Source organism: Mauremys mutica, chromosome 1 (genome assembly GCF_020497125.1).
Source record: "Mauremys mutica isolate MM-2020 ecotype Southern chromosome 1, ASM2049712v1, whole genome shotgun sequence".
Taxonomy (NCBI): Eukaryota; Metazoa; Chordata; order Testudines; family Geoemydidae; genus Mauremys; species Mauremys mutica.
In genome coordinates, this window is record NC_059072.1 from 111,790,234 (window position 1) to 111,816,088 (window position 25,855).

The following is a 25,855-nucleotide window of genomic DNA, read 5'->3' on the forward strand; positions in this document are numbered from 1 at the left end:
AAAAAGGACATCAATATTAATCTCACCAGTACCCACCGTGATAGAGACTGGAAACGACTTGACCTGTTCGGATGCAAAGTTTATTCATCTGCAACTTTCCAGCTCTGTATTTCCAACTAAAGGGCTCTAATGGCTAAATATAATTATGTCAACTATTCAAAAATACAAGAACTCTGCCAGGACCTACCTGATGAAAGCCTGTACATCTCTGGAAACCTTTTTGGACTCTGTGGACATGGCTGCCCGTTCCATCACAACTGCCATTGTTATAAGGCAGGCATCATGGCTCCACCTCTTGGGCTTTCCTAAAGAGGTACAAACTACAGTAGAGGATCTATCCTTGGAAGGCCCCAAATTATTCGCGGAGCATATGGATGATTCCCTATGCTCCCTTAAAAACTCCTGAGCGACACGCTCTCTTGGCATTTACACACCAGCACCGAAGAGATGCCCGGGAAGTATCTTCCCCTGCGATCCTGACCACAACAGTACACCACTCAGCGGCCTTATGACACTGAGCACTGATGATAAAAGCCGCTTGCCGTATGCAGACAGACCGCTCCTCAAGGGGCTACTTCACGTGCACCTCCAGCCAAGCAACAATTTTGAAGGTGTGGTCGCGGCCTGGAGAAGCCTCCCCACGTTCCAGTCATACCAACCCTCTTTGACATCCCACCAGTTTGGCAAACGCTTAGCCCTCTTCCTTCCATCATGGAGGCTAATCACCTGAGACAGTTGGGTCCTCAAGATCATCAGGGAAGGATACTTTATCCCTTTCCTATCCATTTTACCCCACAACCCTCCCTCCCCGTCTCTCTTCAGGGACCTTTCTCATGAACCCATTCTGCAACTGTGAGCCATAGAACTTGTCCCTTCCCAACGCAGAGGACGGGGTTTCTACTGTCTTTATTTTCTGATCCAGAAGAAATCGTGTAGGTGGTGGCCGATCCTGGACCTTTGAAACCTCAACAAGTTCATCAAACTGGAACCCTTCAAGATGGTTACCCTCTCCAGCATTATCCCAGCACTGGAACAGGGAGACTCGTTCTCGGCCCTTGACCTCGAAGGTGTTTATTTCCTTATTACTATATCCCCTGACCACAGATGTTTTGTCTGGTTCACCATGGGCACTGACCACTATAGTACCAGGCACTGCCTTTCAGACTGTCAGTGGCCCCTCATGTGTTCTTGAAGGTCCTGTGGTAGTCATTGCCTACCTCTGCAAACAGGGCATCACCATCTTTTTGTTTTTAGACAACTGTCTGCTCAAAGTCCCGTCTGAAACCGCTGCTCTTCACACCTTCAGGGTGACAATGAACCTCTTTACGGAGCTAGGCCTTTGTGTGAACGTGGAGAAATCTACTTTGACGCCAGTGCAACACCTGGAGTTCATCGGGTCACAGTTAGACGCCATATAAGCCAAAGCCTTCCTTCTACCTCACAGATTTTTGGCTATTGTTGACCTTGTATCCAAGGTAAAAGCCTGCCCCCAGATCTCCACCAGAACATATCTCCCAGCTAGTCAGCCACATGGCAGCAGCCACATTCATGGTAAAGCACACACAGCTACGCATGTGATGCCTTCAAGTGTGGCAACATACAATATATGGCCCTCACAGGCACAGCCTTCACAAACGCATATCCAAGCCAATGAGAGTAAAGGACTCACTACTCTGGTTGACACAGCCCAATAACATCTGTATTGGCATTCTTTTCCTGTAACTGTGACTTACCATGATTCTAACCACTGACGCCTCCTTCATCAGTTGGGGAGCACACCTTCACGCTCAAATGGGGCAGGGCAGGTGGTCCTTAACTGAATCTATCCTACATATCAACCTCCTAGAGCTGTGAGTGATCTGCAGTGCCTGCCAACACTTTCTCCCACTGATCGCACACTGACACATCAGGGTCATGACGGACAATGAGACCTGCATGTTTTACACAAACAGGCAAGGTGGAGTGAGGTCCCACTTGTTATGCTTGGAGAGACTGAAATTATGGAACTGTACAAATGCAACACTTTTATATCCTGTTTATTAACATGGGGAGGGACTGTTGTTTAGTAATTAGGCAGCATGTCTGTGACTTGGATCTGAGTTCTGCTCTCACTCAGCTTTGCCACTACTCCTTATGTTAACTTGAAAAAGTTACTTTAACAACCTGTAATACGCATTTAATGTACTTAACTATTTTGCAGGATGTGTTGAGGCCTAATGTTTGAAAAGTGCTTTGAGGTTCTCATGTGAAAAGTGCTACAGAAATAATAAGTTGTATATATTCACATATTTTTGTTCTGTACGGGAAACAAGGATTTATGGATGCTTTAGTAGTAGTAATCCAAGGAATGCCAGGAGATGGGAGTCATGGTGCCCCAGGTAAAGAACATGAAGTACACCATCATCACTCTGAGAACCAGAACCAAGCAGGAGAGGACCCTGAAGGATGCCATCCGCTGCCAGTACGTGGAAAACCTGAAACGGAAGTTTGACCAGGGCAAGGCCTTCGAGGTGACATGCAAGTGGGACACCAGCAACCACTTCCTTCCCGGAGGCAGTTTCACCCAATTTTGCTGGCTGGGGGTTCATGCACCGGGCCTGGCTCAACTGAACGGAGCTGTCCGCCACGGGAATCGGGAAAGCGACGCAGGAAGTGCAGCTACGCCAACAAGACATTACTCCACCGTCTTGTATAGCTGCAAGCCCCATTCTAGAGCCTGGCAGCTGCAGCACAACGCCATCCAAGATCGCCTGGTCAGAGCCATCCGACGACCTGTGGGGAAGGTAGCTGTGAACTCTGCCATCACCAGAACCGACAGCCAACTGCGACTGGACATCGTCATCACCAACGATGACCGGACAAAGATCATCATGGTGGACGTTATAGTGCTCTTCGAGAACAGGACCATGGTGCCTGATCTTGAAAGCTGGAGAAATACGCCCCTCTTGCCGACACCCTGAGGGCTAGGGACTACAAGGTCCAAACTCACGGCGCTGATCGTCGGAGCCCTGGGCGCATGGGACCCTGGTAACAAACGAGTGCTGAGAGAATGTGGAGTCGGTCAACGCTATACTTGGCTGATTGGCAACTCATGGTGTTGGATGCCATCAGGTGATTGAGGGGCATCTACATAGAACACATCACCTGACATCGGCAAGCGCAATCAGGAAAGTAACTTCCTGATGGACTGTTTTTTTTTTCTCTAAATGGATAACCTATCCTAAATTCTCAATTATTGAGGGACAGTCTTCACTCATTGATATATTTCACTTTCCGCCAGCAACTCTCTGTATAACATTTTTCAAGAGTAATGTATCCGAATGCCTGGATGCTAAATATCTAAGCTGTATTCTTAAATTTGTTCACCTAAATTTGGGTTCTTGCTGATTATGCACTATATGTATCTTATGACTTTAAAAACAAACTTTGTATTTGTGGGTAATCTAAGCACCATATCTAGATGTACAGACACTTGTTTCTCAACCTGTGTATTATATAATTTTTTTAACATTAGCTTTAGTAATTTTTTTATTTTTCTCTCTTATTTTGTAGGTACTCAGTTTCTAACTATTTACTTTGCAACTAATTTTCAGTAGCCACTGCAATGATGATTTGGGTGGTACAGTGCTTAGTGTAAAATGAAAAATAGATTTGTCAAACTACAGAAATAATGTAATGTATATATGTTCCCAAATTCCTTCCAAGCAGAGACTACTAGTGAAGTTGGTTGTAGAGTTTTCTTTCGGTTTCCTGACACTGTGCTCTGAAGTGACCCCACAGTATTAGTGATAGTTGATAGTTAACATAGCATGTGTATTCTAGAGTTCAATATTTACATGTACCTGTGTATCTCCTCCCTTCCCCTTTGTATTTTTTATGCCTAGGGCATGAAACAGGACAATAGCAGCTGGCTGTGCAGGCCTTACAATGGGATTAGTAAAATTCCCCTCCTCCCTCAGGCTCTCCCCTGTGGTTTAATATGGTTTTACGTTACAGTACATTTCTTATCTTTGTAATAAATCACTGACTTAGAAAATGTAATTGAGTGCTTGAATCTGAGCCTCATTTAGAATCTGTGTTAAAATTGTACTGCTTCCTGCTTGACTGATTCTAAATGATAATGTAGATGAAAGTTTAAATTGTCATTAACGTTCCCTTTGTATTCAGGCCCAAATCCTCTGTGCTTTCATTCTATGCCTTCTTGATATCCTCCATCTATTCTGTATCTGGGTTCTTTCTTTGCTTGCCTAACTCCTCTTTTATCTGTAGTACTCCTTTGGTGAGCTAAAACTTTCCTGCTCTCAGCCTATTCTTAGTGCTCCCTGTTCCATAATGAGTCGGTGGGGTGAAGTGTCATGCTACATGCATCTCTGCGCTGAATTATTTTAGCAGTTACTTATTTATAGGGCGGTATTCATCCTCTAAATCAGGGGTCCCCAACCCCCGGGCCGCGGACCAGTACCGGTCCGCGGCCTGATAGGAACCGGGCCGCGAAGCGACCCCTAGCACATCAAGCGGTGTGTCTCCGGCGGGGCCCCTGAGCCCCGCCCCCTCAGAGCCGCGTGGTGAGGGGGCGGGGCTGCGAGCTCCAGGCTGAGCTCAGCTGCCTCCACTCGGCGTGGAGCTCCCAGCCCCGCCCCCTCACCACGCGGCTCTGAGCGGGACGGGGCTCAGGCCCCGCCGGAGACACGCTGCAGCTGTCGGGCGAGGCGCTGAGACTCCGGGTGACGAGGGAGCCGGGGGTAAGAGGCTGGGGCCAGCGGGGTTGGCTAAGGGGCAGGGAGTCCTGGGGACAGTCAGGGCACAGAGAGGGGGCGGAGGTTGGGGGGGCGGTCAGGGGGCAGGGAATGGGGGGGGGGTTGGATTGTGGGTGTTCCGGGGGGGGGGTCTGTCAGGACTCAGCGAGGGGGTGATAGGGGTTGGGGCATTCAGGGGACAGGGAGCAGGGGTGGGGTCCCAGGGTGGTGGTTGGGAGGGTCTCTGGAGGATGGTGAGGGGACAAGGAGCAGGATGGGTCGGGGATTCTGAGGGGGGCGGGCAGTCGGGGGGGCAGGAAGTGGGTGGGGGTCAGATAGGGGGCAGGGCTCCCACTAATTCTGCATTATGGTCAGTTGTATAATTATTTCATTATATATTACAATAATAATAGAAATAAAAGTACAAAAATAAATGTAATGCGCTTGAATCGTCCCAAAACCATCCCACAGGTCCGCGGAAATTTTTTTTTCTACGAAACCGGTCCCTGGTGCCAAAAAGGTTGGGGACCGCTGCTCTAAATGGTGAGTGACATCAAAGGCAGTGTAGGAGAAGAGCACTGCCATTCCTGTCTCTACACAGGATCAAATTTGATGAGGAATCTAGAGTATTTCACTGACAATAACAAACATTGGAACTCTGTTCTTTGTGTTTCTCCAAGTGAACAAGCACAATTCACTGGTTAGTGGGTTTTTTTCACTTCACACATTTAAAAATGAAATAGCATAAATTTTATAATGCTAGTCCTTGATCATCTTCTAAGCACCCTAGTCTCACCCTGCTTCATGCAGAATGATGAACAAAAGGGCTGAGCTGCTTTTTCCAGTTCCAGAATTCTCACTTCCCAGTTAATTTGGCTTCCACAAAATAGGGGTAATATCTACCATGTGGTGATTCTGGCTTTACCTAGTTTCTCAAACTGGGAAAGGCCAAGAAAAAGACAAGTAATATGCCTTTTGTGGCAAAGCTCTGCATCCTGGGATGTCTATGTTTCCGTGCATCACACATGAAGCCTCCACACCAGTATAGTGTTTTCAGAGGCATTAGTGAGGTACAGTCAGACATTTATCAAGGACCTGAGGGCCAGATAGACTGAGCTAATGTGAAATCAGATTTTCTTAAGGAATTTTATCCCTTCTGTCTCCTACACCTCTCATATTTGCAAATGCCCCATCCCATCCAGATTTAAAATAAAAACACAGAGGAAAAAATAGCCCCATTACCACATCGTACAAGTTGACAATCTGCTAGACGACTTTACACAGGTATTGATTGAGAAGGAAAGGAGAGTGTCGTGTGTTACTGATTCTCTAAAATAACATTTAAATAACACCAAACTCATATGAAATGACAGTGCACATGCATGTCTATTCACGAGATCACCCCCTTTCAGGATATATTGATCTTGGTGGAAATATTGTTCCTCATTATCTTGTGGTGCTGCAGTGGTAGAATGTGGTTTTTCTGCTTTAAGCTTAGCCAAAACAAGCCCATAGACGCACATTAGCAAAGCACCTTCCAGAGCTTGACTCAGATATGGGTGAATGCCCCAAGTGAAACTACTTTCTACCTCTATCATGCCATTTCCTACTGGCTTTAGTGGGTTCCAGGAACATAACGTTCAAAGACACAGTCACAATTAGCACTCAATAGCATCAGCAGGCAGCACTAATGGAGAACTAGTCTAGTGCTATTCAGTGTGACTAGATCTGGATTTCAAGCCAAATGGATATTAATGAAAATTACAGTTTTAAGTATTATCATTTACAATAGCATATAAAATAAATTATTGCAATGGGCTCAGTGCTGATTCTCATTATCTGGGAATTTAATTTCTACAAAGTAAGGCAAACCCGAACTTATAAGTAGGGCTGTTGATTAATCCCAGTTAACTCACGCAATTAACTCAAAAAAATTAATCGCGATTAAAAAAATTAATCACAATTTGTTGCACTGTTAATAGAATACCAATTGAAATGTATTACACATTTTTGGATGCTTTTCTACATTTTCAAATATAGTGATTTCAGTTACAACACAGAATACAAAGTGTACAGTGCTCACTTTATATTATTTTTTATTATAAATATTTGCACTGTAAAAATGATAAACAAAGAAAGTGTTTTTCAACATTTCATTCAAGTACCATAATGCAATATCTTTATCATGACAGTGCAGCTTACAAATGTAGATTTTTTTTACATAATTGCACTAAAAAAAAAACCCTAATGTAAAACTTTAGAGCCCACAAGCCCACTCAGTCCTACTTCTTGTTCAGCCAATCATTAAGACAAACAAGTTTGTTTACATTTACGAAACATAATGCTGCCTGCTTCTTATTTGCAATGTCACCTGAAAATGAGAACAGACATTTACATGGCACTTTTGTAGCTGGCACTGAAAGGAATTTATGTCCCAGTTGTGCTAAACATTCGTATGCCCCTTCATGCTTCAGCCACGATTCCAGAGAACACGCTTCCAAGCCTATGACGCTCGTTAAAAAAAAGCATTAATTAAATTTGTGTTTGCACTTCTTGGGGGAGAATTGTATGTCTCCTGCTCTGTTTTACCCACATTCTCCCATATATTTCATGTTATAGCTGTCTTGGATGATGACCCAGCACATGTTGTTTGTTTTAAGAACACTTTCACTTCAGATTTGACAAAATGCAAAGAAGGTGAAGTGCTCCACAGAGTGGAGTGGGTAGTACTTTTTAAATTCTAATTTCACTTTGAAGTCGGAGATAACACAATGGAGAAAAGATTCTCGACTATTCTGAAGATACCATAATTGCAATCCAGTTGTTTCAGTGCTTGTGATGGGTCTTAGTGGGTCTGTTTGACTCGTCGTTACACATTATTAGAAGTGATAAGTATGCAGAGGAAAGTAGGGTATGAAGTAAACAAAGAGGAAAAAAAGTTCTTTAAAGAGGATTTGTAAACTTAAACGAACTGTTCTTAAATTTGACATGAATATGCTTGCAAAATATCCTCACCTGTGAAAAGATGTAGAGTGGAGAATGGCATTTTGGATCCATGCCAGCTGTCTGTTAGCTGCAGCACACAAGGCACGAAATAATCATCTGAAGAGGTCATTAAATCAAGCTCTGATGTAGCAGCTTCTCTTCTTCCTCCTTCTTTCTCACTTTTCAAGTTGTGAGGGTCAGTCTTATAGAACGGATACCAAGGTGAGGTTAGCTTCAAGAACCAGACATGTATTGTATACTTAACTATATCATTTGTCAGTAATTGCTAGCCTTCTTGTTTATGCTCCTTTTCTTTGGCCTGTGAACTTTTTTTATACAATAACAGCTACATACATATCTGAGTATAAGCTTTTCTGTAGAGAGTTCAATCAGAAATTCTTGGCCAGTGAATGACCTGTAAGCTGTGTAGCTAAAATGCCTTACTTGTAAACTGAAATATCTTAGAACTTCATGCTAGTTTCATGGCAGTTTCTGTATCAGTAATTGCTCACTTAAAGTCGTCCCGGTTGACCTTGTTTCGTTGTTACATTGCTGATCAATTAGGGAACATGCTCGTTTAAAGTTGTGCAGTGCTCCTTTCTAATGTCATTTGGCAGCCGCCTGCTTTGTCCACTGCTTGCAGGAAGAGCAGCCCATTGCAGCTAGCTGGTGGGGGCTTGGAACCAGGGTGACCGGCAGCCCCCCTATCAGCTCCCCCTATAAGCTCCCCGCACCCCTAAGTTGCCTGTGCTGCAGCTGCCTAGCAGGCTAGCAATTGCAGGTTATCAATGGGCAGTTCAGCTGTCCCTCCCGCCACTACCATGTGCTGCTCCTGCCCTCTGCCTTGGAGCTGCTCCCAGAGACTCCTGCTTGCTGTGCAGGGGGAAGGGGGGGTAATGTCAGGGTGTCCCCCTGCTCCTGCACCCCACTTACCCCTTCTCCATATAGAGCAGGGAGGGGACACTGACGGAGAGAGACAGAGAGCACTTGCGGCAGCAGCTGCTGTCTCAACTTCCTGATCCACTTAAAAAGAGAATGCACTTAAGAGTGGGTCAGCTTACTTAAAGGGGCAGTGTGCATCTGTCTCTCTCTCCAGCACACAAGGTGTGTGTCTGTCTCTGTCTGCTATGCTTCTCCCCTCCCTCATGTTTGTGTTGCCCTGTGTGAGAGGCTACATTACCAACAATGTGTTAACCCTTGAGGGCTCAGCCGAGTGCTAGTTCATCATTTAGCAATAAGGCATTCCCTGGGAAATATCCCTCCCTCTTCCATCCTCTAACTTCACCACCTCAACCAAGCGTCACAATCATCATAGCTGTGAACAGTATTAAATTGTTTGTTTAAAATGTATACGGTGTGTATATCTATATAATATATAGTTTTTTTGTCTGGTGAAAAAAATTGCCCTGGAACCTAACCCCCCCCCAATTTACATTAATTATTATGGGGAAATTGGATTCACTTTACATCATTTCACTTAAAGTTGCATTTTTCAGGAACGTAACTACAACGTTAAGCGAGGAGTAACTGTATATGGGAACATAGTGAAAAGGACACATTCATACCTATGAAAAAGCAAGAACAGATCCTCTTTCTGGTGCTGTCAGTATTCTTTGGAAATTAATTTTGATCTTCGACAAAGGGCCAAGCAGCAGCAGTTGGGTATGCATTGTGTGGGGTGTATTGTTGCATTGTGAAGCTTCCCCATCTCAAACCCCTTTCCCCCTCAAACATCACCCTTGACCTTTTTTTATTTTCAAAAAGATGTATACACCAAACTTGGTAGAAGCATTACTAGCATCCTGCTATGTTGGGTTTGTCAATGTCAAGGTAGTTCCAAAGTGCTCTGGAGATATCCAGCATTCCCTACATAATACCTCAAAGGTGGTGGAATTCCAGGATGATAGCAACATCTTGAGAGACCGTATTCTCTTTTAACCTGTAGAGGGAGTCTTGAGTAATGATTTTAATAAGACACTTAATAAGGTGCTTACTAGAATAGCAGTCAATTTTTTAAATATAGTACTTTGGCTGTCTTAAGTGCCTTTATAGGATGCTGCTCTGGTTGGGGTTTTCTTGTAGGTTTATTTACTTTTAAAGTGGGTGTGGTGGTAGAAGGAGAAGAGCTCACTTCCAAGGGGGGAAAATAGGTAAAATTAAAATATAATATCCTGGCCCTAGATAGAATAATTGAGATGAATTGAACAGTCTTATAATTTTCTTTGTGACCTACACTGAATAATTGACCACTACTATCTAGAGCAGTTGACCTGGCCTGAGGGATTTGGAATGAGGGAAAGGAAAGATCAGGTATCTCCATTTAATGGTATCTTTCATTTTAGTGCCTTAAATCCCAAAGGATCCCAGATTGCTTTGCAAATTTAACTGATAGATAAAAGTAATCCCTGTATACATCATGGAAGTGGAGTTATCCCTGTGGCATAATTTGGCGACTCTTTAATGGCACTCAGCACCAGCCGATTATATGCAAAGTAAAGAAGTTTATTGAGCTTATTAAATCCAACTGAATCTTGCCAAATAATCTAAACACTGTTTACCAGATTGTGGGTGGGTGAGGGAGAATTGCATAAAACCACCCAAAATTGAAAAAGTATTAAAAATCCAACTGCTTCAACAAGAGGATGTAAATTCCAGGGCCCTACAGTATGTGTTTCTTTCTTCCTGTGAAGGTACTTATACCACTGTAATCCTCCTGTACCCTGAGATGCATAGGGTGTCCACCATTTCTGCCACATATTTTGGTCTTGTGCTGGTCTGTTCGGGCATCAAATTGTCATGTTGATGGATCTGGCTTCTTTATTTTTTTTTCTACATAATATTTCTCTATCTTACCCCTCTTTCCAGGTGGTATTCATATTATCACTTGCTGTGGAAGTCATGTTGGTGGCCTCTTTAAAGCATGTTATAAATAGGTCCATTGTTGTCTCCTTACCATATTTGCTGTTTTAAATTGGTTTGTTCTACTTATAATTTCTGATGTTGTAAGTGGATTCTGGATATCTTCCACAGACATTTACTTTGGAATGAGTTGATCTTCTTATCTATTTCTGTTGTAGATTTCCATGACTTTGCTCCATAAAAGAGGACAGATATGATTCTGTTTGGCTCTGGCACAAAAATATGAATTTTTAATCATGCTACTTTTCCAAATCCTTTCAATTTTATGGAAATTGCTGCTTTTGATATTTGTTGCTTGACATCTAGCATGGTGGCACCATCATTGCACTTCTCACTCCCTAGCTAGGTAAAAATGACATACCACTCAAAGGTTACCTTGAGACAGTGTTAGCCATATATTTTGTCTTCCCCTTGTTGATGAACAAATCAACTTGTTTTGCTCATCTGCAAAAAACTGATTCTTTCTTCCATTAAGGGATGTGTTGAGCTAAGCAGGACCAATGTTGTCAGCAAAAGCAAGGTCATCCAATTGTGCTTTATCATTTGTCCATAAAATTTCTCAATGCAATGTACAGAGATAAAATCAGTTCCCTTCTCATACTTAGTTTGTTCACCCTGTTTATACACCCAAGGATCGCATCAGCCCTTTTTGCTTCAGTATCCCGCTGGGAGTGCTTGTTGAGTTTCCTGTCTGTTATGACCCCTAATTCCTTTTCATAGTCACTGTTTTCCAGTATACAATCTTCTATTCTGTAGATATAACTTGTATTCCTTGCTCCTAGATGCAAAACTTTGCATTTGGCTGTATTAAAATGCATCTTCATTGAATGGGCCCAGGTTTCCAAGTGCTCCAAGTGGCTCTGTATGACTGACTGCCACTTTCCTCATAATTATTTACCACTCCACCAATATGTGTAAGCTATACATTTTATCACCAGTGATTTTATATTTATTTCCAGATCATGGATGAAAATATTGAATAGCATCAGGCCCAAAAGCAATCCCTATGGAACCTCACTAGAAACACCCTCATTCAATGATTCCCCATTGACAGCTACTTCTTGAGATCTGCCCATTAAGTTATTAATACAATTCTTGTGTGCTCTGTTGATATTTTATAGTGCTGATTTTTAAATCAGCATGTGGTATTAAGTCAAACATCATACCACAGTCTAAATATATTACATCTATGCAGTTATCTTTGTCAACCAAATTGTAATCTAATTTTTTTTTAATTAAATCTGGTTTCTTTTAACAAGACTGATTTTCCATAAAACCATGTTGACTGTAATGAATTATATTTCTGTCCTTCAATTCTTTATTGATTGAATCCCTTATTAGCTTTTCTGTTGTTATGCCTGTGCTTGATGTCAGGATAACTGATTTATAGTTACCCGGGTCATCACACTTGTCCTTTTTGAATATTGGCACATTAGCTTTCCTCCAGTCTTCTTGAATATCCTCCGTATTCCATGATATATTAAAAGTTAACATCAGTGAGCCAGAGATTCCTCAACCAGCTCTTTTAGGACTCTTGAGTGCAAGTTGTCCAGGCCTGCAGATTCAAAAATGTTTAGCCCTGATAGATGATGATGATTACCATCTTGCTGAGTTATTAATGGATCACAAAGTACTTTATCCTCATGTTTCGGTGCAGTGCTTCAGCAACTGTTCTTCTACATGAGAGTCCTGGAATTAGCTTCTGTTTTGATCTTAATACTCATAAAGCAATCATAAAGAGTGATATTGACGAAGTGACATAAGATACTCTCTGCCTACTTTACTTTCATACATTCAACATATTGTTTCTCCATTGCACTAGCCTCTGCCAGCCTAGGAGAGAAAGAATGAGTTATCTTAAGTATTTGTTTTCAACTGAAAGATGCAATCTGTCAGTGAAACCCTAATTCCTTTTTAATTATGGAGTGGCGATAGGTATTCCAGAACATAAATAAGGCAGACTTTTTTTTTTTGGTTATATGCTCACTGCTCTCGATATAAAAGCCCCAATAAAAGTTAATGCAGCTTCAAATATGACATGTGTGGCCCGTGGGCACTATACTATTTTTGATCAAAGTGGTTACTGAAACAAGCAGTTTTGAAGATATTGGCCATAGAAGACTGTTCAAACTGTGATTAAAACCTTTTTTTAACACTTTTATGCCATGTTTTAGATACCAAACAGTCTGTCCAAAAGACTTCAGATGAGGTTGTGTAGGAAGACTTTGAGATCTAGTGCACTAAACTATATATGAGAAGCTGAAAACCACATTTAAAAGTACTTTGTCTCTAATAATATCTAGCTCTTATATAGTAGTTTTCAAAGCAACTGTAGACCCCAAAGTACCTTTCAAAGGAAGTAAATGTCATTACCCCATTTTACAGATAACGACACTGAGGCACAGAGAGGTGATGTTACTTACTTAAGCTCTGGGACAGCATTTAAGGATTTTGGGGACTTGTAAAGCTTGGTGACATTTCTAGTTTTCTTTTGGAATTTTGCTGGAGTTTTGTCATAGTTTTTTACAAAGTTTTCCAGGCAACTATAAAGTCTCAGTGTACTCACAGATTACATTTCTGCATACAGTAAGGTCCAAAGGAGCAGGTTTCTTCTCCCAGAGACCTTAAGAGATTTGCAGGAAGGGATCCTATGTTTGGTCAGAGGTCATGAGGGGAGAGAGCAGGAGACCTACAGTGTCTCTAGTGGCCAAAGTTAAAGCAGAAACTGGGTGAGGCTTGCTGCAAGAGGCAGCATAAAGATTGTCACTTCCACTCATGATCAGAGCTTTATGAATTATGCAGGAAAGGTGTCCTCCTCTGTGCAGATCTCTTAACCTTCTCCTGGGCAAACAGCCTAATTAATAGCATTCATAATGTACCAGATGTTCCTTTTCTGTCAGAACGTACAACAAAAGGGACCACTAAAACATCTTGCAAGCAAAACAAGGGCTTGAGCAACTTCTCCACCTCCTTCTAATTTTATTCTTTCAAATGAGGTCTTATTGGCAGCTGGTCAACATTATGTCCAGGTTGGTCTCTAGCCAACCTGCAGTATTACAATGAACAATCTTTAGACCCTGCAGATTGGAGACTTCATAGATTCTATGAGTATTGACTCAGATGCTGCCCCTTCTAATTCCTGGGCTGATATTTTCCTCAAGTGTTTGCAAGAAATGGTCTAGTCTCCTTGCCCTTGGAATGCCGGCAATTAGGACCTTAAAGGCAGAGAAATCAGTTCTGCCTGACTAGGAATAAATCCCCCAGGTTGAAACATAGTGCCCAACAACGGGGAATGTTGATAAAAAGCCAAACGAAAGATTTCAATAACTCTTTACCGATGAGGGAATTGGTATGCAGAGCAGATGATTCCAGCATGTACCTTACCAGTCAGCATCAGTTGTTCATCAGTTCCTGTCTTTTCCTTGGAAAATTAGAATTTACAGTAGGAATAAAGGCTCTTGATAATCTAATGATAATGATATCTCTGTTCTCTTTCCAGTCTGGAAAATATAGGGTAGAAATTTACATTCCTTATGTTGAAAGGCCATTTTAGAGTAAACTTGATACATGTGAAACTGTTTCTCAGTTCAAATTGCTGATGCAAGCCCCCAACCCTTTCCATCTCCCAAGGAGGTGTGTAGACCCCAGCATGTTCTGTTTCATTCTTTGTTGGGGACATGAAGTGTGAAGCATGTTTTGAATACTTGGTCTGTTTTTGTTGGTTATATAGTCATTTGCTTACCAAATATTTTTAGTGGGATGGAGAGGAAGGAAGATGAAAGCAAATATCCTTAATGTGTACGTTGTGCAATCCTTTGACAGGGGTATGTTATGTTGCTCGTGGAGCCAATAGGTAGAGAATGATGGTCAATTTTTATTCCGTTGAGCAGTTGTGTGGGTAGAAACAAGGGATGTTTTTGCCCAGTTTTTCCTTGAGAATGCACAGTCTTGGAGAACCTATAACTTCTGTTTCTGTATATGTCATTTCAGTTCAGGTTTTGGGGAAGATTGGAATAAAGATAACCAGACTTTCATTTAATACTATTTCAAAAGGGAAATTTGTTATTGAATGTGTGGAATTGGACCTAGTTTCCCTCCATAAGCCCATCAAGTGGCTATTTGCCATTTTAAATTTTTTTTTAAGGATGCATCCTTATTAGGGACCAGCTATTGTTTGACTCTGGAGAGAGCAGATCTGTTTGAAGCACATTTTCTTTTGCCGATGGATAGCTATTAACATGGTTTAAATATTTAATTAATTTTTTTATTTATGGACTAGGACTCCGTTGTGCTAGGCACTGTGTACAAACACAGAACTAAAGCCAGTCCCTGCCCCAAAGAGCTTATAATCTAAGTATAAGATAAGCAGCAGATGGATACAGATAGACTGAAGGGGCAGTACAAGGAAACAATGAGACACCATTGGTCTACTTGATAGACACTGATTAAATATGCCTGGTAGGTATACCAGGTATATTTAACCAGCTTCTTCATTTCCCCCAAATGTGCAAAACATGAAGACTGGAAGAACAGAAAGTTCTTTTTCAAGTGCTTGTATATGTCCATTATCATAGAATCATAGACTATCAGGATTGGAAGGGACCTCAGGAGGTCATCTAGTCCAACCCTCTGCTCAAAGCAGGACCAATCCCCAGACAGATTTTTGCCCCAGATCCCTAAGTGGCCCCCTCAAGGATTGAACTCACAACCCTGGGTTTAGCAGGCCAGTGCTCAAACCACTGAGCTATCCCTCCCCCCTTGAAGAGACACAAAGGGAGGCTGTAAGTGTATATGTGTATTGTGCTTCGATGCCAGAACATTTTCTCTAACACCTCTTGGGACAGCCCCACCCATTCCTGGCTCCTTATGAGTCTCACAGAGAGGGTATAAAGGACAGAACAGCCCGACCTCTCCTTCAGTTCCTTTTTACCCTCTGTGGTAGCTAGTCAGTATTGCGTGATCACAGCCTCACTCCTTGTGAACAAAGTTGTGTTTCTTATTTTATTCTTACCTACTGGTAATGTTTTTCATTCACTAGGTGGTTTTTCTTCCTTATTTTTCTTTTTCATCACAGTTCTTTTTTTTTTTTTTTTAAGTCAGGTGGAACTTGCCTGATACTGGGAGATCCTATGACAAGGTCTCTAGGTTTCAAGCCTTGTTCTGGTTGTTGAAAGCCTGTGCTTGTCAGTGACCCTCATTCATGCTGTCTACAGTGCCTGGGTGAGGGCCACATAAGAGACGGATGCTTGATCTGATGGTGCTTTTAGACTAGGACTAAAATGTTGTGGGAAGAGGCCTTCAATATATTCTTATAGAGACTGTCCTTAAACCAGCATCTATGCCATCTTGGTCATCCAAGGGGAGCTCATTGCTGAGCCATTCCCAGTGCCCTTCCAGCGTTACCAGCAGATGGAAGCCACAGGAGAGCCCAGAGAACATGGGAGCAGTCCCAGCCTCAGAAGCATAAGAAGAAATCAGTATCGCCTTCCTCAAAGTCCAGAGTGCAGGACTCCTACACAGTCATTTCAGTACTGAAGGAAGCATGCTCCCTTCAGCTTGCCACTCCTTTGTACTGGCTCATACTGATTCTCACAGACCTCAGCCATACACTCCAGTGCCCTCCAAGGGATTGTCAAGACCAGCTACTTCCCTGGTTTCTCTGATTCCATTTGAACAGTTTTACCTACATCAGGCTCACTAACTGAGTTGGAGAAGCCATCAGGGCTGGACTTAAGGCTACCCCCAAAGAAAAGGAGGCAAAAAAGCTTGATCTCTTCTTAGATATGATTATTTAGTATCACAGCTTGCAAATAAGCTGCCAGAAAGCTCTAGGGAACATTTCCAGTCCTAACTTCCCTTTCAGCTGCATGGCTGTGCAGCTGCCTATTAAGCCCCGCCCAGGGGCTCAGGGCTGTGGCGGGGAAAGCTGCCCCTCCCCACTGGCCCCAGCATGGACCTGCTGCGGCCGAGGGAGAGGCACCTCTCCCGCCGGCCCCAGCACGGACTTGCCACTGCCAGGGGAGAGGAGCCCTTCCCTTGGCCCAGCCCCGCCAGAGCTGCTGCGGCCAGGGAGAGGCACCTCTCCTCCAGCCCCAAGCTGCTGGGGGGGGAGTCCTCTCTCCCCGGAGCAGCCTATACCCCAAACCCCTCATCCACGGCCCCACCCCAGAGCCCACCCCCTGCATCCCACCCTCTGCCCCGGCCCTGAGCCCCCTCCCAAAACCCTCAGCCCCAGCCCCACCCCAGAACCCGCACCTCCAGCCAGAGCCCTCTTCTGTCAGGCTGATCATTTCAGAAGGAGGCCAAGGTCTCAGAGAAGGAGGCCTCCATCCCCTACCACCTCATTCTCGTCATCCAGACAAACATAGGCCTTCAGTTTCCCTGCTTGACTTCTATGTGGAGGAGAGCATACTCACATGGATCTTACTGGCACTTACCCTCCCCTCCAAGATAGGTTATCCCATTTCCTGCACGCATGGCATGTCATCACCTCAGAAAAATGGGTGCTAAGCACAGTGCAATCAGACATACCTTGCATTTGCTGTCCCCCTTTCCTATCTGCCTTCCCTGTCCTTCAGGGACACCACTTGTGAGTCTGTGTGAGGACAAGAAATGCAGACTCTGTGTTCTTTGGGTGTTATAGAATTGCCTCCACTTTATCAAGGCACCGGTGTTTATTCCCAATAGTTTCTAATGACCAAAGCCAGAAGGGGTCTCAGACCCAATGCAGATCTTTGGATCCTAAACAAATACATCAAGAAGTTAAAGTTCTATGTGGTGTCCCGCACTACTATTATCCCTTTCCTAGATCTGAGAGACTGGTATACTGCCCTTGACTTACAGGATGCCTACTTCCATGTGGCAGTCCACCATGGTCATAGGAGGTTCCTAAGGTTCGTGGTTGGGTTGGTGAATTGGTAATGATTTTTCCTATCTGCCCTCTGATCTGTCAACAGTATTGAGGGTTTTCACCAAGTACATGGCAGTGGTAGTAATCTACCTCCATAGATGTCTAAATGTATCCTTACCTGGACAGTTGATTGGTTCTGGGTCATTCCAGATGTCTGATAGTGTAATGGACAGTGGTCTCTATCTTACTGTTCAGCATCCTGGGCCTGAAAACAAAGGCAACTCAGCATTATCTGCTCTACAAATAGAGTTCATTGGAGTAATCCTGGACTTGACTTCTGCTTCATGCGAGATTCCAAACTATTTGAGCCCTCTGCAGATTGCTCAAAGATCAGTCACAAACCACAGTGGGGAGCTGCCGCAGACTTATAGGTCACATGGTGGCATGCATATATGTGACCTTTCATACCAGGTTCCAATACAGAGCAATGCAAGCTTGGCTCAAGTCAGTCTATCACTCTCAAGTTTCCCATCTGTATAAGCTTGTAGGTGTCCAGGACAGGGTATTGTGGTCTCTGAACTGGAAGATGAGCCAAGATCACATGTTTGAGGGAGTCTCTCCCTTGCATGATTTTGTTAATGGTAGGAGCACATTTAAGTCTGTTATTGAGTGTCCAGGGAGACTGAAATGTCTCCCTGGACACTCAGGCCACATCTATACTTACCCGCCGGGTCGACGCGGCGAGTTCGACTTCTCGGAGTTCGAACTATCGCGTCTGATCTAGACGCGATAGTTCAAACTCCGGAAGCGCCGCGGTCGACTCCGGTACTCCACCGCGGCAGGAGGAGTTGCCGGAGTCGACCTTGGAGCCGCGGAGTTCGCTTCCGCGGCGTCTGGACGGTAAGTCATTCGAACTAGGGTAGTTCGAATTCAGCTACGTTATTCACGTAGCTGAATTCGCATACCCTAGTTCGAACCAGGGGCTGTGTGTAGACCAGGGCTCAGTAACAGACTTATTCAGAGTGGCAATTCTTCAACAAAAAAACTTCAAAAACAGACTCCAACAAGAAACTGCAGAACTGGAATTAATTTGCAAACTGGACATCATCAAATTAGGCCTGAATAAAGACTGGGAGTGGATGGGTCACTACAAAAAGTAATTTTCCGTCTGCTGATACTCACACCTTCTTGTCAACTGTTGTAAATAGGTTGCTTTGATTGCATTGGCCTCATTAGCACTACAAAAGTAATTTCCCCTCCCTTCACATTCACCTCTTCTTGTCAACTGTTGAGAATAGGCCACTTCCACCTTAATTGAATTGGCTCGTTAGCACTGACCCCCCCCCCCACACACACACTTGGTAAGGCAACTCCCATCTTTTCATGTGCTAGAATATATATTCTGCTTACTGTATTTTTCACTTCATGTATCTGATGAAGTGGATTTTAGCCCACAAAAGCTTATGCCCAAATAAATTTGTTAGTCTCTAAGGTGCCACAAGGACTTCTTGTTGTTTTGCTGATACAGACTAACACGGCTACCGCTCTGAGGCCTTGGCTACACTTACAAATTTGCAGCGCTGCAGCAGGGTGTGAAAACACACCCTCTGCAGCGCTGCAAATTGCGGCGCTACAAAGCGCCAGTGTAGTCAAAGCCCCAGCGCTGGGAGCCACGCTCCCAGCGCTGTCCGTTATTCCCCACAGGGAGGTGGAGTACGGACAGCGCTGGGAGAGCTTTCTCCCAGCGCTGGCGCTTTGACTACATTTAGCGCTTCAAAGCGCTACCGCGGCAGCGCTTTGAAGTGTAAGTGTAGCCAAGCCCTGAAACAACTATCAGAGTGGATTATCAGCTGCATCACTGTGTTTTGCTGCCAAGGACATAATGCCTCTTGAGAAACTGACAGCATGCTCTACAGAGGATCATTCAGCTTCTGCAGCATTTGTGGGACATGTCCTTATTCTGGATATTTGTAGGGAAGCAATGCGCTCTTCCATCCACATTGCTTACTAGACACTAAGCACCTACTTCTGCACAAGGGAAGAAGCAAATGTGGGGAAAATAGTCATACAGTCCCTCTTCCGATGAGACTTGAAACCCCACCACTTTGAGAACAGCTTGGAAGTTAGCTACAGCGTAATGGACATATGCAACACATCTTAAAAAACAACAGTTTTGAGAAGGTGAGTAACCATTTTTTTTTTTGCCTAGAAATACAGGGTTCATACTAAGTGTAGTACTCTGCCACTTTCTGTAAATGCAGATAGATGGTTCTGCAGTAATGAGGGGGTGCAGTAGTCAAATGTTATAGTGTGGCTGAGATGTCACATGACCCTGGTCAGACTAAGTTCATGCAAATGAACACATGCCTTTCAGTTTGTGTGCCGCCTTGGCCAGCTGGTTAACACATGCCTGTGTTTAGTTGCTTAGCTGTGCCTCTCCTGCAGTATCTTGCTCAGAGCAGAAAGCATCTGTGTGCACTGTCTGTCCCGCCTGTTGGAATCTTGCTTCCCAAAGTGTTTCCCCTTCAGAAGTAAACAGGAATCTAAGAATAGCTCTCACATCTCTTTGCAGTGTATTTTCATTATTGGCTATTTAAACAGTCGATCTTTCTAGACAGCTGATGGAACTCTGAAAGCTCATGAGGTTGAAAGCAGCCACATGGACCACTGTATAGGATGTTACCTGGCTCAGCTGAGCTGCAATGACATCTGTAAGAGCATATCAAGAGAAACTTTTCTTTCAGAACCTCTTGAGTTAATTTTGAGGCTTAATCTGTTTAACCCCCAGGTGTCACTAGTGCTACATGCAGATACTAATAAGGACTTAATCTGTACAATGGAGTTTAAAGAAGGGGGAATCTCCGGTTTTCTCATACTTATGTTTCCAGCAAGTTACATACATATCTGTCTCTCTCTCTTTAAAATATGTCCTCAGGTGACATGTGTTGTGCTCACATTTAAATTTTAAGTATAAACTTAGGATATGGCTACACTTGCAGCTGTACAGCGCTGGGAGTTAAACCTGTCTTCGTACAGCTGAGTAGGGAAAGCGCTGCAGTCTGTCCACACTGACAGCTGACAGCGCACTGTCGTAGCCACATTTGCAGCATCTGCAGCGGCATTGGGAGCGCTGCATTATGGGCAGCTATCCCAGCGTTCAAGTGGCTGCAACATGCTTTTCAAAAGAGGGGGGTGGGGTGGAGTGTGACAGGGAGTGTGGGGGAGAGAGGGTGGATTTTTGGAGCCGACACTGTGTCAGCAGCTGCCTTGCAAGTTCCGACTCCCTCCCCCACCCCTCTCTCACTCACTGAAAGCAAACAACAGCTGTTTGTTTTTTTCCTCACAGACCAGATAAGCAGCTGCTCCGAAACGGACACCCCCCCACACCCGCCGTGCTGCTTCTCTCCTCAAGCCCCCTCCTTCCCCCTCTCTTCAAGCAAACACTAGCTATGGGCGTTCCAAAGGGAGCCCCCCCTGCCTCTGCTCATTCACAGCAAACAGCGGCTGTGTTTGTTTTTTTGATAAGCCTAGCTCCGGGAGCCCGGAGTTCACAACAAAACAAAGAGAGGCATCACAACAAAGCAAAGAGCAGGACCTTCACTTAAAAGGATTATGGGAAGCTTCTGGAGGTCAGTCACAGCGTACTAAGATTATTCCCTGTTTACACTGGCGCCCCAGCGCTGCAGTAGCAGCGCTATACTCTTTATTCCTCTCGTGGAGGTGGAGTACAAGCAGCATTGTAGCCACGGAGATACAGCGCTGTATGTGCCTTGCCAGTGTGGACGGGGAGTGAGTTACAGCGCTATAAAGCCACCAACAGCACTGTAACTCTCAAGTGTAGCCAAGGCCTTAGATGCATACTGATTGCTAATACTTTAATTCCCCTCATTTAAAATAAAAATGGTTTTCCTAGTATAGATGGTCTCATGGGCAAGGAGATCTGCTAGTTTTGTGTTTGAGGTGGGAGGACAATGATTATGTAAACTTTTTTGCCCTAATTTCTAAACGTTTAGGTGATGGTGTACGTAGCCAAGTGCCTCCCATTTATGTTCAGAAAGAATTCTTGAACTACTCAAGACTACTCACTAAATTATTCCCACTGATGTTAAGTTCATTGATATCTGTAGTGATGGTTCTTTGAACATCTCCTTTTGGAGTTTATTCAGTTTCCCAGTTACTTTGACAATATTTTCATGAATATCAAAAGTAAACTTTTCCTTCCTTTCTTTCAGTACATTACACCTAATCTTACCATCTTCCAAGATTGCAAATAATTGCTTTCCTTCATTGACATTGTTACTTTGAAAGTATTTTTACACTGTGCTGTTGCTCAGAGTTCTCTTTCGTAGATATTAAAAATATTGCTCCCTGTCTCTCCTCAAGTGCTCCGTTCTTGTGCTCTAATTCTTGAATCATATTCTTTACCATTAACTGTATTTTCTGTTTTGATATAGGATTCTAGGAGATAAATCCCTGCACATGAATTTGAAACTGTATTTCCCTTTGCTAAACACTGAATACTCATATTGCTGTTTTAACAGCTGTATATTTCTTGTAGGAACATATTATAAAGCTTTTTATACCATTAAACTTGTTCATTCATACTCTTCTTAATTGTCTTTTCTTAATTAAGATTGAAAATCTCCAGGAACAGTTAAGAGACAAGGAAAAACAGATGAGCAGTTTGAAGGATCGAGTAAAATCCCTGCAGGCTGACACCACCAACACTGACACTGCCTTGACCACACTGGAAGAAGCACTTGCAGAGAAAGTGAGTGTAAAGGGCACAAGTCCTTTAAATCCAAAATTCATTCTGCTAATCATCTCTGTAAATCCAAACTACTTTGGCACTGCCTTGAATTCTAGGTAACAGCAGAGATACCTTTATGGTGTAGCTGGACATTTACTGTTCTCTAGGAGCTGTGGGAGTAAGGGCCTCCATCTGGATGCTGTTAATCCAGGCGGAACAGCTGCTGTTAAGCATAATGGATTTCTCACTAGAAGACATCTTAGGATATTTTGACTAGCCAGCCATGTGCTGTTGACAGGCCTAATTTGAATTAAGGCAGCAGTACAGTTCTCAATACATATGCTAGGGATAGGACTTGTGGGGAGGGCTTTCTGTAGCACTGTCTTTACAATGGCATGTTGTAGGGAGTTATGCCTCAAGCTGCTACCCCACAAATTAGGTCCATCATATAACTCTGTATGAAAAGAATTGCTGCTTCTAGTGTGCTAATATTGTATAGACCTTTGTGGAGTATTGCTTGAGCTGTCCTCTTTTTCTGCGGTGCATCTTTAGCACTGCTGCTGGAAGGCACATTCTAGGTGACAGGCCCTGGATTCTTCATCTTTTCAGGTCAGGCTGATGTCTTATTTTTATTTTTTCTTCTTTCATATGTTTCGTAGTTTTTTATTTGGGGGGGTGTCTTTTTTTTTTTTTTAAGTTCATCTTCTGAAGCTTATATTTTTGGTTCTCAAAACTAAATCACACAGAACTCAGTGATCCTGATGTAACTACAACCCAGTCTCCTTTCTTTGCTGTCCTGTTGTTCTCATTGCATTTTTCATTCTTGCATAGCAGGGGATTGTTGACTGAGGGAACAGCTGGGTCTGTTCTGTTCCTAAAGGGGATCTCTTTAGCATTACTGCATATTTTGTCTCAGTTCCTTCAGGGAGAGGGCCATGGCTCCCTCAGTCTGTCAGACTCGGAATACAAAGCTTTGTTGGTGTGCTTGCTTGCAGTTGAGACTTATTTTATAAATAGAATACACTCACATCACATCAGCTTTTAAGCTTGATGAGCATCTGTTGATGCTTGGTGTATAGAAGAATTGTTTTTATTGCCAATCCCATCCCCACATTGGTTTCATGTCGCACATCTTGTATATTGCATCTGTTTGGATGCAAACTTTGGAAAAATAGGATTTGAATAAGTAAGAGTGTAATGCATGGTGCTTCTTGCTGCCAGGTGACCTGACTGAACTTTGTTTAGTCAGCAGCTGGATAAATGAGATAATACTCTAATAATATTATTAGACATTCAGTGATTGGAGAGTTTGCAGTAACAAGCAGCCTGGGACGACTTAATCATGAAACCAGAGAAGCTTCATGATATTTTCTTCCCTCCTGAGGTCTGTTGGAGGAGAGTAGAGACGACCAGCAATATTCTGCACACTTTCTCCCCTTAAACTAATAAGCAGAGATGTGGTATGATGTCTTCTCAAAAATAAGCAAAATTTTTACCTGTTAAGCTGATTCAAAGGGATTTTCATCACAGGGTACTGTGTTCTTTTGTCAGGAGCGGACTATTGAGCGCCTGAAGGAGCAACGGGACAGGGACGAGCGAGAAAAACAAGAGGAGATTGACAACTATAAAAAAGATCTTAAGGACCTGAAAGAAAAAGTCAGCCTCTTGCAAGGAGATCTCTCTGAGAAAGAGGTTAACACTAGCAACATTAACCTTCTCTGTTGTTAGTTGTTTATTGTAAAGGGGGTGTGTTTGGGGGGAGAGGATGTTCTATAGACTTGATTCTGCAACATGTTTATGCACTGAAGAGACACTTGTGTCAGACCTTTTGGTGTGGCTCACCACGTTGTCCCATTAAATGTTGTGGTTTGATCATTGGCATTCCCAGTGAAATTGGGAGTTGGTAAAGTTGTTGGCAGCACTTATCTGGATCTCAGTAATTCTGGAATAGAGCTAGTTAGTGTCTATTAAGTATACTGAAGAAGATGGGAGAAAGAGGAAGGATTTATTGACGCTATGCTTTAGAAGTGCTGCAGATCAGTGACATGTGAAACTACAATCAGTAGACAGGACAAATAGCGTCTTCCCAGCTCGCTGCAACATATATGCCATCTTCTCATTAATGCAATTTTGTATTTATATATATGAAAAGTTGCGAATTATGGAGAAAGTAGGATGGGGTTAGTGAATTCCACACCCTAAGCGCTACCACAGTAAAAACATGAACATCATCTAATTTATGATACAGTGGTTGAATCTGTTAAAGGCAGGTGGTGATTTGTTTAATACCACTACAATGAAAATAATAATGCCATTTAAAAAAAAACAAACCTTCAGTCATGTCATTGCAACTGAATTTTAAGGGAGTTTTGACTGGGTTTTTTTCCTTACCCTGAGAATCTGAAGTGAACCAAGCTGTCTTAGGTTATTTTCCAAAGCGGGAACCAGAACATTATGTCTGGAGAGACAGGAAAACAAAGACAAAAAGGAAATTTAAAGTCGTGGTATTGTGCCTAATGATCATTTACCCAATAGCAGTTGTGTTCTTCTTGCTTGTTTTAGGCTTCCCTGTTGGATCTGAAGGAACATGCCTCATCCCTGGCTTCTTCAGGACTGAAGAAGGATTCCAGGCTCAAGACGCTGGAAATTGCATTGGAGCAGAAGAAGGAGGAGTGTCTGAAAATGGAAACTCAGCTGAAGAAGGTAAAAATTCATACTTGCTTCACTGATTTACATGCATATAGGAAACTCTAGTGCAGTGTTAAACAGTCTCATCTTTGCCATTCTTCCTTTTTCTACTGTACAAAATGAAGCAAACACAATCCTTTTGGTTAGTGTCAACAAAGAATTGAGATACCAAGGTGGGATTGTTGGATTCTTTTATCAGTAACCTGGGCTTCTTCTTATACCCCCTACAGTAGGACAGCTGTATTCCAGAAGTCCTGCAGGACCTCATCTATTTGCTTTCTGCTTCAGTTCTGTCTATAAACCCAGCCTACCACCTTTAAATACTATAGCAATGTATCAATAATGATTATTGGGGAAACATTTAATATAGCTGAGAGCCCTATGGGATTGGTTATAGAGATTCTTGTTCGACTGCTTTCTCATGTCCATTCCAATGTAGGTGTGTGCGCACTGTGTGCACTGCCGCCGGAAAGTTTTTCCCTCAGTGATATCCATTGGGTAGGCTTTGGTGCCCCCTGGAGTCATGCCCTCATAGTGCCATTATATAGGGTCCTGCCGACCCGCTGCCCCTCAGTTCCTTCTTACCACTCATGACGGTCACCGGATCTTCTACTCATCCTTGTATTCGCACAAGTACTCTCCTCAGTAGACTTTTGTTTCTTTTCCCTGTATATAGTTAATAGATACTGGTTAGTTGTACAGTTTTAGTGTGTGTTAGTCGTTAATAGAGTCGGATCCTGCTCACCGGGGTTTCGCCGGCACCAAGACATGCCTCAGTCTCTGGGGTTTCAGTTGTGTGAGGCTTGCCATAAGCCCATGCCAATCAGTGACCCCCCACTCTGCTTACCTTAAATGCTTGGAGGAGTCTCACCTGCGGGAGCGCTGCAGGATTTGTAAAGGGTTCAAACCTTGTACCAAAAAGGACGG

The 25,855-nt window shown here is 43.3% G+C and overlaps 1 protein-coding gene across 8 annotated transcripts in view; it reads left to right on the plus strand.

Moving 5' to 3' along the window:
- The window catches only part of ERC1 (ELKS/RAB6-interacting/CAST family member 1), a 578,436-nt gene that overhangs the window by 184,122 nt on the left and 368,459 nt on the right, over positions 1-25,855 (plus strand). For all 8 annotated transcript variants that reach the window (XM_044991188.1, XM_044991177.1, XM_044991167.1 and 5 more), the window contains 3 exons: positions 22,124-22,261; positions 23,792-23,932; positions 24,803-24,943. In XM_044991188.1, the coding sequence (XP_044847123.1) occupies positions 22,124-22,261; positions 23,792-23,932; positions 24,803-24,943 (420 nt within the window). The remainder of the gene's footprint in view (positions 1-22,123; positions 22,262-23,791; positions 23,933-24,802; positions 24,944-25,855) is intronic.